General features: G+C 37.7%; 1 protein-coding gene across 1 annotated transcript; it reads right to left on the reverse strand.

Annotated features, from left to right (window-relative positions):
- Positions 1-1,353: 1,353 nt before the first annotated feature.
- On the reverse strand, positions 1,354-12,124 carry LOC111567520 (troponin I, fast skeletal muscle-like). The gene is made up of 7 exons (XM_023268697.3): positions 12,021-12,124; positions 8,572-8,594; positions 8,417-8,453; positions 7,343-7,471; positions 5,136-5,225; positions 4,505-4,681; positions 1,354-1,589 (listed from the first exon to the last, which is right to left on the reverse strand). Exons 2-7 carry the CDS (start codon positions 8,577-8,579, stop codon positions 1,494-1,496), a joined length of 537 nt encoding a protein of 178 aa, XP_023124465.1. The 5' UTR covers positions 8,580-8,594; positions 12,021-12,124; the 3' UTR covers positions 1,354-1,493.
- Between the last annotated feature and the right edge of the window lie 4,080 nt (positions 12,125-16,204).

The following is a 16,204-nucleotide window of genomic DNA, read 5'->3' on the forward strand; positions in this document are numbered from 1 at the left end:
GCCATGTTCCTTGGTGGAGTGAAAATATCTGACAAAGCAGGGTGTGTTTTAAAATGGGGCTACCGGGTGATTGACATGTTGCAAGCTAAGCTTCATCAGCATAGCTGAAAGTGGTTCAACAACAGCAGCTACATTATTTCTTCATTTATTTTACATTTATTTGAAATTATTTGCTACCTACAGACAGTGAAATACATGTAGCTAGCTGGGTGTCAGTTGCTGACAAGTTGCCTGCTGGTGTTTGCGGACTACCTGAAGGATTGGTACATGATGTCATATGAAAGTGATTCTGTCAGCTACACACACATGTCCTCTTAAGCTGGTGGTGTCATGTACCGATCCTTAGTTTTATTTCAGACCACACTGAAAGCTCTGCTGTGCTCATTGCTTCAGATTTGCTCTGGAAAGTGTAGCTTACGAGGATACCATCACAATCAATCACTACAAGAGCTTCATTACTGTGGCGACACTGCTGCCCAACACTGCCCACGACCAGTCAACCAAAGCCTTTATCAGAAACACAAGCTGAAAGGTCTGTGACCCTACTGAGCGTTTCACTTGTTGAAAATGAAGACAGAGAGCTTCTGTAACAAATATCAACTGAAAGCAGTTACTTTGAAAGCCTGATAAAGTATTTCCAAGGAAGATACTAAACAACTAGTCCTGCTCACACCTGTCCTGCCTGATGATTTTGCATCAGATACAAAATCCGGTGCCAAAGCAGCCATTATTTTGACATACTGTAAGTATATTTGACCTTCTTAATCAAAAGTCCCAAAGAACATTGCACACCATGCAGTGACTTTACACTTTAATTTTATTCCCAAAGTTTTCAAACACTTGCCTGACAAGTCTAGGTCTCAGATGTTTAGCAAATCAAGGTTTTTAACATTTTAAAGTTGACCAGTTTGTTGATCTGTTTATACACCAAGAACTCCAAATTAACAGTTTTTCCAAGGCAGTCCTCGATTTCAGCCTATAAATCTCAGCAGCTTCGGGTACCATTTTGTGTACAACAATTTTATTAACATACAAATGTTATTAACATACAAATGTTTAAGATTATGAATATGTGTTAAAGATAATGAATACGAACGGTTAAAATCATGCACATGTCTTTTTGATAGCTATTTTACTCCATAAGTTAGGACTTACAAGAATCATCCTCTGAGGAAATAAATTTGAATTTCTAACTAATTACAGTGTCATTACCAAAAAGATTACGGTTTATATGTTAGTCTTTTATACGCTCTGTGTATTGATGTTAGACAACTGTTAAACTGAACACTATTATTTTTCAATGACAATCTTACAAAAGCTGTGGTATTCCAATAAGCAAGACAAAACAGGTCATTCAGCAGACGCTGCTAATTTATTCACTCATAGTTTAGCTTACAAGGTGGTTCAAAAATGAATCTCTGCAATCTAAACAGTAGTGAAACCAGTAAAATCTAGTCAATGACAGACACTTAAAAAATGTTGTTGGTGCTTGTTCAAGCCTCAGCCTCAAACATCTTCTTCCTTCCATCCATGCCAGATTTGTCTTCAATGTTTTTGCGCCAGTCACCGACGTCACGGAGTTCCTTATCCTGGAATACCACACAATCAGAGTCCAGTCAGGAGATTTCATGAAACTACATCATTAAATCGGGGATTTTGAAATATAAGCTGAGCCAAATACTCAAGTACACAATAACTGGTCTGGTAATCCTGCTTTCCTTTGAGTGAGGACATACCAGACTCTAGTTTTCACAAAAAAACTCAAAATTAGAAGCACAGTTAGATGCATATTGATGAACTGCCAGAAAACTGAAGCAGAATAATAATGAATAATGATTTCACTTGTATTTTTATTTGTTTTTAGTTTTTTTTTTATTGCAGGGTGTCAAAATAATTTTAGTTCAGGGGCCACATTCAGCCCAATTTGATCTGAAGTGAGCCGGACCGGTAAAATCAGAGGATAATAACCTATAAATAACCACAATTCCTAATTCTTCCCTTTGTTTTAGTGCAAAAAAAGTGCATTCTGAAAATGTCAACCTTAAATGAACTGTTTAAGATAAGATAAGATAAGATAAGATAAGATAAGATAAGATAAGATAAGATAAGATAAGATAAGATAAGATAAGAAAGCTTTATTGCCATTGTGCACAGTGTACAATGAAATACTGGATGATTTTCTCCCTTTTAAACATACAAGATAAAAAGCTAAGAAAATAAATAAGAATAAAAAATAACTAAATAGTGGAGTAAAACACGTAAATAGAAATCTCTACAAAAACTGTGTACATACTTGGCAGCATGTAACAAAAGAGCAGAGCATTGAAAAACCGATACAGTGGCAGATAGTGCAAAACATTATTAAGAACTTGAAATTTCCGAAGAAATTATTATTTACTCATTACAGTTTACAGGTCACAGTGTGCCTACAAAGGTACAAAACATTTAGTCACAGGTATCTGGAAGTGAGCAATAGTATTTAACTTTATGATCAAAACAACTTTTAATTTCAATTATTTAGAATTTACAGTTTTACAAATTTAAAATGTGCAGTTAATGTATTCTCTGTAATTTTTTACACTTTGCAAAGTGGGCCGGACCCTTGTTTTAATAGATTTATTATAAGACTTTTGGAAATATGACAAAATGTGCTGGGATACATATAGCAATTTGAGCTATCAGTTTTTGTGATGTAGAAAGCTATGCTAAAACATAAATGAAGCAATGCTAATATTTGGTTAAATGGAACATAAAATGATGACATTGAATAGATATTAACATCAATGATTACTTATGAGTAGTTCATAATGTGGTTTTATTTGCTATGTGCTACACTTTGCTGCAATAAATATTGTCATCACTTCAACCAAGAAGAATTGATGTGAATTTGGACATAAAGTGTGTCTATTGGGCTCTAAGGGTTAAAAGAACATGATAGGAGGACTGCTGTATTCAGAATCCAGGCCTAACAGATTTGTAAGTTGTAAGTTGCTTGTGTGTTTCTTTTGTTTGTGAAAAAGTAAATAAAGTAAAGTGGAATGGAAAAATACTTTTTTAAAAGTTATTTTTTGGGCCTTTTTGCCTTTATTGTATAGGAGATCGGAGAATCAGAGACAGGAAATGTGGGTAGAAGAGTGGGGAAATGACATGCAGCAAATGGCCATGGGCTGGATTCGAACCCATGACCGCTGCATCAGGGACTATAGCCCCTGTTTATGGGTCACTCACACCTGGGATGAAGACTTTTAACATGAATATAATGTAGCCAGTGATAATGACAGGAGGTAAAAAGAAAAAACAAAACAGAAAATGAGAAAGATTATAGAGTTATGGCCACTATGTTTCATACTTTACTTTATCTATGGGACACTGCCTGCTACCTCAAACATCACTAGTTGATTCTGTCAAGCACACAGATTTATAATGCTCCTTACTATTTTCTTTGTACATTCTACCCCTGGGGTCCATTTTCAACAAATATAGCATTTCCTACCATTGTTTTGTACATGATGTGGAGATTTGCTTGCCCATCTGATCCAAAACTGCAGGTTCATTGCAGCCATTGCTAAACTGCCTAGATGGTCTGAAATCATGGTTGGATAATAACTTTCTTTGTCTCAACGAAACCAAGACTGAGACTGTTGTTTTTAGCCATCCAGACCAATTAGTTGACTGCATCAGTGCTCTTGGCCCTCTGGATGTCTATAATCGACCAGCTTCAAAAAATGTCATTGTAATTTTTGACAGTGCTTTTAAATTTGACAAACAGATCAGTTCTGTTGTCAAAACCAGCTTCTTTCAGTTGAGGCTGTTGGCCAAAGTAAAGTCCTATCTGTCCCACAATGACTTTGAGAGAGTAATACATGCCTTTATCACATCTAGGCTAGACTACTGCAACTCTCTAAATGTAGGTCTTGATCAGATATCTCTTTGTCGGCTCGAACTAGTAAAAAATGCTGCTGTCCGGCTTCTAACAAGAACAAAGAAACAGGAGCACATCACTGCAGTTGTAGCCTTACTCCACTGGCTTCCTGTCTGCTTCAGAATTCTTTTTAGGATTTTATTGCTTGTTTTTAAGGTGTTAAATGGGTTGGCAGCTTCTTATTTATCTGAGCTTTTACATGTCCATGCTCCAGTTTTAGCACTGGGGTCAGTCAATCAGATGGTCCTCAAAGTTCCCAGATCCAGACTCAGAAACAGAGGCCACCAGGCCTTTTCTGTGGCTGCACCTCGTCTGTGGAATCATTTACCTGTTCAAATTTAAACCGCTCGGTGTTTTGATACCTTCAAGTGCCTACTGAAGACACATATGTACTCTCTGGCTTTTAATTGAATTGGAGCATTGACACCTTGGTATATGGCATTAATTATCTTGCTCTGCATATTTCCTCACAGATTATGTTTTGTATCTATTTTGAGCCTGTAAAGCACTTTAGTCAGCCTTGGTTGTTTTTAAATGTGCTATATAAAGTTGACTTGACTTGACAATACAGGTATAACTCACCTCTTCTTTCACCTCCTTCTTGACCTGTTTCAGGTTGGCCCTCAGGTCCAGATTTACTGTGTGTTTGGAGCCCAACAGAGCTTTGAGCATGGCATCAGCGGACATACGCACTTTCTTCAGGACAGGTTTCTTGAATTTCCCCATCAGGTCCTGAACTTTGATCTTCAGGTCATCGATCTGGGAAAGTGGAATGCAGAAGCCAAATGAAAGTTCACAACAAACAACTCCAGCCCAATTTGATTGATAGTCATGAGGAAACTGATATTTACTGCCAAGCAATAATACAAACTGAATAGAGAATATTGCAGGATTCAATAATTCTCTTTTGGACTTGGAATATGAAAGTGGAGCAAAACATATCTGTTATGTATGTTCTTATAGCCTTACCAGCGTAAAATGAAGCTAAAATTGTTTGTCCTCACGGTGAGAGTACAGTAACAGCTCTGGGGACAGCATTGCATTTTGAATCATTTTATACACATTTAAGCAAAGGTTAACATGATATATTGACTGCCCGTGTAAGATTAAAAAATAAATAAAGCCAGCTACATTAGTTTGAACAATGTTTGAAAGCACTGCCTGAGTTCATAATGGCAAACCCACTGAGGTTTCTACAGGGATTATCTTCTACCTCCTTGTCGGCTTTGTTGACTTTCATCTCCAGGTCATATCGCTCCTCATCGATCGCGTCAATTTTGTGGTGAATCTCCCTGCACAGCTCCTGAACACAGACACAAACATGTGGTTAAATTGTGAATTATGTCTTTGCACTGTGGCCCCTGTAACATCTATAATCCTGAGCTGTGTGTTACCGGGCATGCAGGACAGTCCAGTCTATAAACAACAATGACTGTGATATGTAAAAAATTAACTAGTAATATGTCATATAAACACACATATGACAACATCATATATAATCCAGTACATTAACTATCTGAATGACTCTCCATAGGAACAACATACATTACAGCTGTGGCTACATACTCTCTCTCCACCAACATTTGTATTTTTTGTTTAAAGTTGCCAAAAAAGGAGACAAAATACTCAGTACACAAATGTAAAATTTACTGATAGCATTTTAAAAATGTCTTATAGATATAGTAATAATGTTATTTTGAATTATTTTGGTCTGATATCGTGAGAGCTCCAATTTGGACAAATACACTACCGTTCAAAAGTTTGGGGTCACTCAGAAATGTCCTTATTTTCACAAAAAACCATTTTTTCAATGAAGATAACATTAAATCAATCAAAAATACAGTCTAGACATTGTTAATGTGATAAATGACTATTCTAACTGGAAACAGCTGATTTTTAATGAAATACCTACGTTGGGGTAGAGAGGCCCATTTCCAGCAACCATCACTCCTATGATCTAATGCTACATTGTGTTAGCTAATGGTGTTGAAAGGCTAGTTGAGGATTGGAAAACAATTGTACAATTATGTTAGCACATGAATAAAAGTGTGAGTTTTCATGGAAAACATGTAATTGTCTGGGAGATCCCAAATTTTTTGAACATCAGTGTACATATGTTTTTGTTCTTCATGTGCTTCAGCACATACTAATAGAAATACAATAATGGATACAACATTAGATTATTCAATTTAATTTATAGATGGAGCCTTTTCAACACATTATGGTCAAATCAAAAAGGTTTCACAAGTTATCGGGCACTTTGTTACATAATGTTTAATATATACACAGAAGAGCTAATTCAGAAGAGCTAATGCCAGAGATAATTCAGAGTTGAGACATGGAGGGAAGGCATCAATATGGGCAATAAAGAGGTAACTATGCAAGTGAAGAATAAAAAAGCAAAAAGATCGGAGAGATATCAGGGCATGCTTAGAGTGCACGCCAAAAAACTCATTGGTAAACTAAAAGTATGATGGATGAGTGGACAGTTATTTGTGTGGTGAAGAAAAACTCCTTTATAGTTGCACAGAAAGTCCAAAATGTACTCTTCAAGATGATGGGCGGCATTTTTTCTTGTCAATACAAGACTTCCTAAACCTCGGAGGATTTTGCACAAGATGCAAACCTCTGGTAAACTTCAAAAAACTTCAAAAAGACAAGGCTGCTGGTCATACAAACCTTCAAACAGAAGCAGGTATGGTCGTGGAACAAAATTGAATGGACTGATGGGACAAACATACACTCTTGTTCAAAAGTTTGGGGTCACCCAGGCAATTTCATGCTTTCCATGAAAACTCACACTTTTATTCTATAATTTTCTATAATTTCTATAGTTTTATAATATTCAAGTGCTAACATAATTGCACAAGGGTTTTCTATTCATCAATTAGCCTTTCAACACCATGAGGTAACATGATGTACTATTAGAACACAAGAGTCATGGTTGCTGGAAATGGGTCTCTGTACCCCTGTTCAGATATTACATTAAAAATCAGCTGTTTCCAGCTAGAATAATCATTTACCACAATACTAGACTGTATTTCTGATTCATTTAATATTATCTTCATTGAAAAAAAGCTTTTCTTTCAAATATAAGGACATTTCTAAGTGACCCAAAACTTTTGAACGGTAGTGTAAACCTGTAACAAAATTGTGTGAACAGGAAAATGTGAACAAATAGCTCAGGCATGTGCAGCTGAGAGTGTAATTAACTGCTGACAGAAGCAACAGGATTAATGCAGAAGTAATCATGAGCATTCTCTGTTGACTTTTAGCCAAATCCTGAAAAAACAATTGGACTTAACCAGAGACTGACTGCAAAGTATTTTGATGAAAAGAAATGAATTTTGTTTGACTTCATAGTCGTCCAATTGTGGGCACTATGTGGTAAAAGGGCTACATCTCTGGTTTGTGACAGACCTGCAGCTCCTGCATGCTCCTGGGCATCGATGGAGGAGGGCAGCTCTCAGCCATGTATCTCCTCTTCTCCTGCTCCCTCTCCTTCTCTTCCTCCTCTAGTAAACCTTTGGCGATGGACAGCATCAAACTCTGGCAAAAACACAGGAAATGTCACATATTATTGCACACTGAAAATATTTAGACATTTTTAGTGGCATGGTCTCTGCAGGGCTGCACAGTGGGTTGGAGGTTAGCACTGTCGCCTTGCATATTTTTGAATTTACCACCAGCTATATATGTAGTATATTTAATGCCAGAGCCGTACACCATAGCAGTAAACTATAATCAGTTTCCATGTTAGTTGTACTTTGCATGTATCATCTGTCTTATCATGCATGTATCAAATTGTGTGTTATGGTCCTTGTCTCTACCTCTTCCCCTCTACCTCCATCCCTCTATCTCTACCTCTCTACCTCTTCTGTCCCTCTCAACCCGCCCGGCCAGCAGGCAGATGGGTCCCCCCACATTAGAGCCGGGTTCTGCTCGAGGTTTTTTTCCCTGTTAAAAGGGTGTTTTCCTTGCCACTGTCACCTTTTGGCTTGCTCTGGGGGTCAGGCATATGGGTTCTGTAAAGCGTCTCGAGACAATTTGACTGTAATTGGCGCTATATAAATAAAATTGAATTGAATTGAATTGAATTGAATTGAATTGAATTGCAGGTAAAAGATCCTCAGTTCATGTCCCGGTCTTCCCGGGATCTTTCTGCATGGAGTTTGCATGTTCCCCCTGTGCATGCATGGGTTCTCTCAGTGTGATTGTTTGTCTCTACGTGTAGCCCTGTAATAGACTGGTGACCTGTCCAGGGTGTCCCCTGTCTTCACCCTAAGTCAGCTGGGATAGACTCCAGCCCCCCATGACCCTAATGAAGATTAAGTGGTGTATAGATAAAGGATGGATGGTCTCTGCATTCACAGCTTGAATCAGGAATCTGAATGCTGACAAGTGTTGACAACTTACTATGAAGATTGCTCCTCAATAAATTTAGTTTTATCTTTGTTTTATAAAACAGTGTAAAACAAATAAAGGAATCTTTACCTTCAGCTGATGCTTGCGACTTGAAGACATCTTTTTCCTGAGAAAACATAATTTGTGAAAATACTTTAAAAATTACAATATATAATTCTACTGAGTTTACAATGTTTGATGAACTTTCAGGGATTTATAGAAATATGTGACAGTGAATTACTCACTCCGACATCTTGGCTTTCAAATTCTGTCGAAAAACATTAAATTTTCCATTTGGGAAAAATAACAGGTGAAGGTACAAAGACAAAGAGACAGATAAATGGTTATTTATCATAGCATTTTTTTTTTCACAGTCACAGAAAAATCATCAGCTAACAGGCTGAAGAACACTCCCAGAATGCTTCTGTCTGGTCTTTTAGAAATATTAACTTCAGTTAAAGGTAACACAATACCAGCTTTAACATCAACTGTCCCCCTCGAGGAAAAGCCTCATGGCTAAATTGGGACAAAGATCTGGGGTCCAGTTGTCCTCCCTTGGGCACCCTTCTCATGAAAGGTCTGTCGTCTGGAAGATTATCAGAAAGCATCTGATACCTCCTCTGTTGATAGAGACATCTCAGACCTCTGAAAATAGAAGCTGAGCAGAACAATCCAGATCTCTGTATCCAAACAGAAAGTAGACAACTCAAGGCTCTACTGTTTGCACCAAATAATGTGGATCTAGATTTTTAACAGAACAACAAACGAAAAGACATCTAAATAAATGACCATCGATCCATCAAAAAAAATGGAACAATCTGCACTAATCCCATTTCTGCAGGATGATCTTTCTTTACTGCTGATCAAAGTCCTTTAACATCAAGAGGGCTCTTAACCAAAACAGAGTCTGACAAACAGACAAAAAAGATTTATCATTTAAAAGGACTGTGAAAACTTCTGGACTCAAACCAACAGCTGAACTGCACTATCCACACACCAATATTACTTACAGATTACAAACAAATCCAGCATACTGGTTTTGTGGCTTATTTTACAGGAGACTTTTTTGTTTTCACTGATGTAATTGTAAACTGGGAGTTTTCTTTTGTTTTTATTCCCTACATCACAACAAAAATATTAATATTACTATGAAAAGAATACGAATAAGACATACACAATGTTTAAAAACAAATGTTATCAGTATAACATGTTACACTGATTACTTGCATGGTGTTTTATTGCTTTAATCTAAAGTGCTACATAGCATTCCCACATGTTAGATGTTAGGTCTCAGTCCTCCTGAGGGATGACCGAACTTCCTCTGTAATTAAAAATCAAATACCTGTGAGGATCAACTGCAGCAAAGACATCTGACTTTCTTCACACAACCAAACACATTTTCATTTTAAATTTTTTGTTTGTTAGTTTGAATTAACCCTTGAAAGCAGAAGTGTCATCATCAAGCCAGGCCATTATGGTCCAAATTATATCCACTTCTTTCTATTTCCATTGATAGTGTTGCTTTCTTCTTCACCAGTTTTAGTGTTATATGATTGTCTAATTGGCCTAAATAATTATTCACATTTCAGAAAGCTCCCAAACACAAAATGTCAGCTAGTGGCAATGCAGCCCTCAGTTAAACTGAATGCAGGCAGCACAAACTCTGGAATCATCCAAAATTTTTGTTCCTCCTTGGAGGGGATACAAAACAGATCTTGGATGTCTTACAGTATTCAGACATTATACTATATATTGACATTTATACACTACTGTTCAAAAGTTTGGGGTCACTCAGAAATGTCCTTATTTTTGAAAGAAAGGCAGTTTTTCCAATGAAGATAACATTAATCAGAAATACAGTCTAAACATTGTTGATGTGGTAAATGACTATTCTAGCTGGAAACAGCGGATTTTTAATGGAATATCTACATAGAGGTACAGATGCCCATTCCCAGCAACCATCACTCCTGTGTTCTAATGGTACATTGTGTTAGTTAATGGTGTTGAAAGGCTAACTGATGATTAGAAAGTCCTTGTACAATTATGTTAGCACATGAATAAAAGTGTGTTTTCATGGAAAACATGAAATTATCTGGGTGACCCCAAACTTTTGAACAGTAGTCAGTGTTTCCTCTGCATTCATTTAGGAGCAGTGGCCCACCATTCCTAAATCCTAGCCGCTGCTCCTTCAATTTTTTTTTTTTTTTTTAAATTTTTTTTTTTTATTATCGTAAACACATCACCGCCACATGTCTCCACCTTCACAGCAGAGTTCTGCACTGTCGGGTACTCGCGAGTACCAAGGTAAACTACAGATAACTATCTTCTTCAGTACCTACTCTTTGATTCGTCGGGTTAATACGATGTTAATTACTCGCGAGCGCGGCCTTGAAAGTGACGTCACATCAAGCACCCAGGCACCAGGTCAGAGAGTCAGAGGAGTGTCATCTTGGAAAATAGGGCAGCGATTTACCGAAGAAAAGTTATTAGCTTAAGATAAGTCATTATAGATTTTTGGTAAAGTTAAATAGACATTCCCAAAATATCGGTGTTCAGCTAACACTATGTAACAAATCGGTAGCTTCAGTTAATTGGGCCCAGTGCCAACTCAGTGTCGCTAACGTGAGTGAACTACTTGTTAGCATTATGCTAATATCTAGCCACGGCTCCCGGAATGTCTGACGCCGCTGCTGAAAAAAAATCCTAGACAGGGTTTCTGCAGGGAATTAAAAAGCATTAATAGTCATTAAATTTATTTTGTGAAAATGAAGGCCTTAAATGGCATTAAAAATCGTTAAATTTGATTCTCGGTGGCATTAAAAATTCTTTCTGCAGTTTTCAAGAAAAATATTTCATAAAAATAATAATAGAATAATGTGTAATTATAGACTGCGATTCGTCAGACATGTGCATCCTCATAAACATGCTGAAGCATTGCGATAATTGTTGCGGTTGGGTACAATCGCCAAACACTGCATGTTTGGAAAGTGGCCTGCAGGCTGGACCAGGTGGAGGATAGCTGGGTAATGGGGAAATGCAAATTCCAGCAAAAATGGCTAGAAAATGTGGAATTCAGAGAATGACTACAGCCTATGGGTGGTCATGGGTGGTTTCCAGATTCAGAAATAGTGAAACGTAGGGACAGTTTTCATATAAAAATCATCTTTTACAAAAAAACAAACCTGTATAATTTGTTGAGTTCACGGTCATGGCATTAAAATTTTTACAGTATAGCTTTAAAATCGCATTAAAAAGCATTAAATTTGACTGGCTGATTTCTGCAGAAACCCTGCTAGAGGAAACACTGGTAGTGTATATAGTGATCAACACATTTTGCATTGGAGTCTTGAATCATTAAACAAATCCATCAGGTTAAGCACCAGATCAGACTCACCTCCAACACATTAAACTCTGATGACACAGCGATAAACTAAGGGACTATCACTTTCCAACACTAGAGTTCTTTGACAACAACACACCTCACCACGCTGCAAAGTCACCACTTCAACCCCCATATTAACCAGATGAACTCTCAAAGATTATTCTTATAAGTTTATTTTCCAACCAAAACAACCATAAACCTCCGTTACTGTGTGGAATTACATGATGACAGGACCAGAAAGCTTGTATAAGACCCACATATGTGAAAAGACATTTAAAAAAACGATAAAGACAACAGAAAGAGATTTCTCACCTTGTGGCTGCAGATGGAAACAGAGGGGAGCGACAGATTTGGGTAGCAGCTCAGTTTCTGGCATTACAAGTTGGTATATATTGCATTCCCCATGGGCAAAGGAAACCCCAGCTTTCTCTTTATGGAAGCTGATTTTCTTACTGGCCAATGGGCTCAGCAGCACCTGAAATATTATCTCTGACCTCTCATGCACCCCTAAAATCTCCTCCCTAACTGACCTTTATAAATAACACCACCTTTGTTTTGTTGATTGCCTTATTCCTTTCCTAACCCCTAAAAGGAAGTAGTTCCTGAGCCTGGAGGTGAAGTTGAGCAGAAGTGGAAGCAGAGAGGAGGCGCATCAACAAGACATGACTCAGTACACACAGCATTATCCCACATGAACTCTGGTATCCTTAGTGGATGGAGCAGGGCTGGGCTCTGAGAGACCAGGGGGCAGCAGTGATGAAAGGTGAGGAGGGAACAGATGGGACTGGACTTTCAAGACGCTCATTCAAGACACACTAAATGTATGCTGTTATGAAGCTGTTAACAGAAGCAGGGTAGTTACACAGAGGGAAACATTCTGTAATAAAATCTATAGTTATTAATGATGTGAATAATTGCTTACATGAAAGAGCTGGTTCTTTTAATTCTGTTCACACCAACTCTTCTTTTAATCAGTTTGCTTTACCACAAACTGGTCACCACAACTTCAAGGTATGTTTGCTTCCAGTCTGGTCTACACTGGTCCCACGGTCTTGGCACAGCTGCGGCTGATAAACTGACTCTGTGTGAAAGCTCACCCTTATGAAGGGAAGAAAGGTCTACAGTTTCATTTACCATTAGATTCTAATTACATACTCCACCAAGGAACGCAGCACAGTTATGTGACAATCTCTGTTGGTTTGTCTGTCTGTCCATTTGTCTGTTAGCAACATTACTCAAAAACGAACATCAGGATGAAATTTTCATTGAAGGTCAGAAATGACACAAGGATCAAGTGATTAGATTTTGGCAGTGATGTGGCCTATAGTTTGGATTATGGATATTTTTTAAGTTTTCAGCAGTTGGAAATGAAACATTGACTGAGCAGCCTTGGCGGAGTAGTGCACTCTCTCATTTATAGTTTTGATGCCTTCAGTGAGAATTTACAATGTTAACAGTCATGAAAATAAAGAAAAAACTTTAAATGAGAAGGTGTGCCCAAACTTTTGACTGGTAGTTTACTTATATACTTATATATATATATATATATATATATATATATATATATATATATATATATATATATATATATATATATATATATATATATATATATATATATATATATATATATACAGTCATGGAAAAAAATATTAGACCACCCTTGTTTTCTTGTTCATTTCAATGCCTGGTTCCACTATAAGTATACTACCTGAAGAATACAATGAACATGACAAAAAATTTAGCTGATTACATAATACTTTATGTCCTATTTGACATGCTTAAGCTTAATTGTGTTCCCAGGGTATATAAGACACCTATTCATGTCATAAGCATCACTGCACATGCAAAGGCCTGGAGTGGTTTCCTGCTTACGTTCAAGCCGTAGCACAATTCAGAAGTTGCCTCAAAGGCAGCCAACTTAGCACTCCTGGAAATTGGCATGAGTGAGAGGCAGGTAGCGAAAAAACTGAAGATCTCCAAGACAGCCGTTCATTACACCAAGAAAAAACAAGCCGAATATGGTAATGCCAAATTGCGAACTAGTCACGGCAGAAAACGTCTTTCTACCCCATGAGATGACCATGCCCTCATCTGTTCATGTTAAGAATCGTCGTCAGACCTCCAGGAACCTTAAAAATGAGTGGGCACTGTCGAAAAATGAGAGGACAGTTTGAAACCTACTTCTTGAAGCTGGTCTGAAGTCACACAGGGCACGGAAGAAGCCCTTCATCAAGGAAAAGCAGAGGAAAGTGTGGTTACTCTTTGCTGGGGATCACAAGGATTGGACTGTTGATGATTGGGCTAAGGTTCTCTTCAGTGATGAATTCAATTTTCAGTTGATGCCCACTCCAGTCGGGCTGCACAGTGGTGTAGTGGTTAGCACTTTCGCCTTGCAGCAAGAAGGTCCCTGGTTTGCGTCCCGGCTTTCCCGGGATCTTTCTGCATGGAGTTTGCATGTTCTCCCTGTGCATGCGTGGGTTTTCTCCGGGTACTCCGGCTTCCTCCCACAGTCCAAAAACATGCTGAGGTTAATTGACTACTCTAAATTGCCCGTAGGTGTGAATGTGTGAGTGTTTGTTTGTCTATATATGTAGCCCTGCGACAGACTGGTGACCTGTCCAGGGTGTCCCCTGCCTTCGCCCGAGTTAGCTGGGATAGACTCCAGCCCCCCCTGTGACCCTAGTGAGGAATAAGCGGTGTATAGATAATGGATGGATGGATGGCCCACTCCAGTCAACTTAATGGTTAGGAAGAAGCCTGGAGAAGCCTACAAACCAGACTGTCTTGCCCCTACAGTAAAGCATGGAGGTGGATCAGTGACAATCTGGGGTTGTTTCAGTATGGGTGGAACAGGGCAAATGCAATTGTGTGAAGGGCGAATGAACCAGGTCATGTACAGGGCTACTCTTAAAAACAGTCTTCTTCCATCAGCTGGAAAACTCTTTCCTGTCTCCAATGACTGGATTTTCCAACAAGACAATACCCCCTTGCCACACTGGAAGGTAACATTGGAACCATGCCTTGGCTGCTCAATCACCAGATCTAAAACCAACTGAAAACCTGTGGGAAATCATCAAATGCAAAATGGAGAACCACAAGCCCAAAAACAAAGTAAATTAGTCTGAATTTGTGCAACAGTAATGGACTGCTGTGACAGCAGAACAATGTCAGAAGCTGGTGGAGAGCATGCCAAGACGCATGGCTGCAGTCATCGGAAACAATGGTTATGTAATCAAATACTAACTCCTGTGTGTATCACGTGACTAAAACAAACAGAAGAGAAAACATGGAATGCCTGAAAGCACTGTTTTTGGCAGTACAATGCCATAGCTATTGACGTAAGAACTTAAGTGATTTTGGTTATCAAGAAAACCACGGGAAATGGCTAGATATCATCTCTTAAATTAAACTCTTATGAGCTACTTTTGTTGTTATAATTATCTTTGTCCAAACAAATGTACCTTTAGTTGTACCAGGCATTAAAATGAACAAGAAATTCAAGAAAACAAGGGTAGTTGAATAATTTTTTCCATGACTGTATATGTATGGATGTACTTTTCATACGCTACAAATCGAGACCTGTCAAACTGTTTCGTTCTCATCATGTCACGTGGTTAGAATGACAATTAGAGTCTGAGTCTAAATAGCAGCCTATCTTTAAAAAGTCAAAAATATTACACCATGTGTCAGAGCCAGAAACCAAAAATATTTGAAGTAAGATTTTAAGATAAAATGTTCAACTTTTTTATTGTCCTTGAGCTAATTGTGTGTGACATTCCATTCTGTCCCAAAAACAAGCCAAATATAAGCTTAAATGCATGACATTTCACTAAAATCATTTCATCACACATGACATAAAGAATTTAGCCAAAAATGAACCATTTGCATCAAATCCTGTAAAATATTTAAAATTCTGTGCTCATCACTGACTCAGCTGTGTGTGTCTGTCATGAGAAAAAATGTAAAGATTATTCAACTGAACTCCAGGCTGTGTTTACATAGATCAAAGAAGAGACAAGTCTGGAAACAAATTAGAAATACTGAGAGGAAAATTTAAAAAAAAAGTTCTTGATCAATAAAATAAATAAAGCATGGTGTATAATGAGTATATAGGAGAAAGAAGAAAATAAATTTAACATGGATAAAAAATTTTCTAGTTGATGTGCAGAGTAATGTTTTTGGTCATAAAAGCTAGGAATCAATAGTATGTAGAGTCACCATATGTTTTCCAGTATTGCTTTTTCCACAAAAAACCCAGATAAATTTAATTTTTGTCTTTTTTACAACATATTATTAATATTGCATTAATATTGTGTCGCATTGCACAAAACAGTTTGGAGTTCTCACTACTTCTTGCAATGTGTATACTGTTTCCTTAGAGGTACAGGACTTTATACTGCAGTCAAAATGAGCTCACAGTGCCCAGAAACTGCTCAGAGAGTTAAAAAGACCTAATGTCAAAGAAAATATATAATGCCTCTCCACACTATCAG

The sequence above is a fragment of the Amphiprion ocellaris genome, chromosome 3, assembly GCF_022539595.1.
Source record: "Amphiprion ocellaris isolate individual 3 ecotype Okinawa chromosome 3, ASM2253959v1, whole genome shotgun sequence".
Lineage (NCBI taxonomy): Eukaryota > Metazoa > Chordata > Actinopteri > Pomacentridae > Amphiprion > Amphiprion ocellaris.

Excerpts from the sequence above, each read along its gene's own strand:
- LOC111567520 (XM_023268697.3), bottom strand. Across the intron at positions 4,682-5,135 it reads TCAACAAAGCCGACAAGGAG|ATCGATGACCTGAAGATCAA; the intron begins GTAGAAGATAAT and ends CCACTTTCCCAG. Across the intron at positions 1,590-4,504 it reads AGAAGGAGGTGAAAGAAGAG|GATAAGGAACTCCGTGACGT; the intron begins GTGAGTTATACC and ends GTGGTATTCCAG.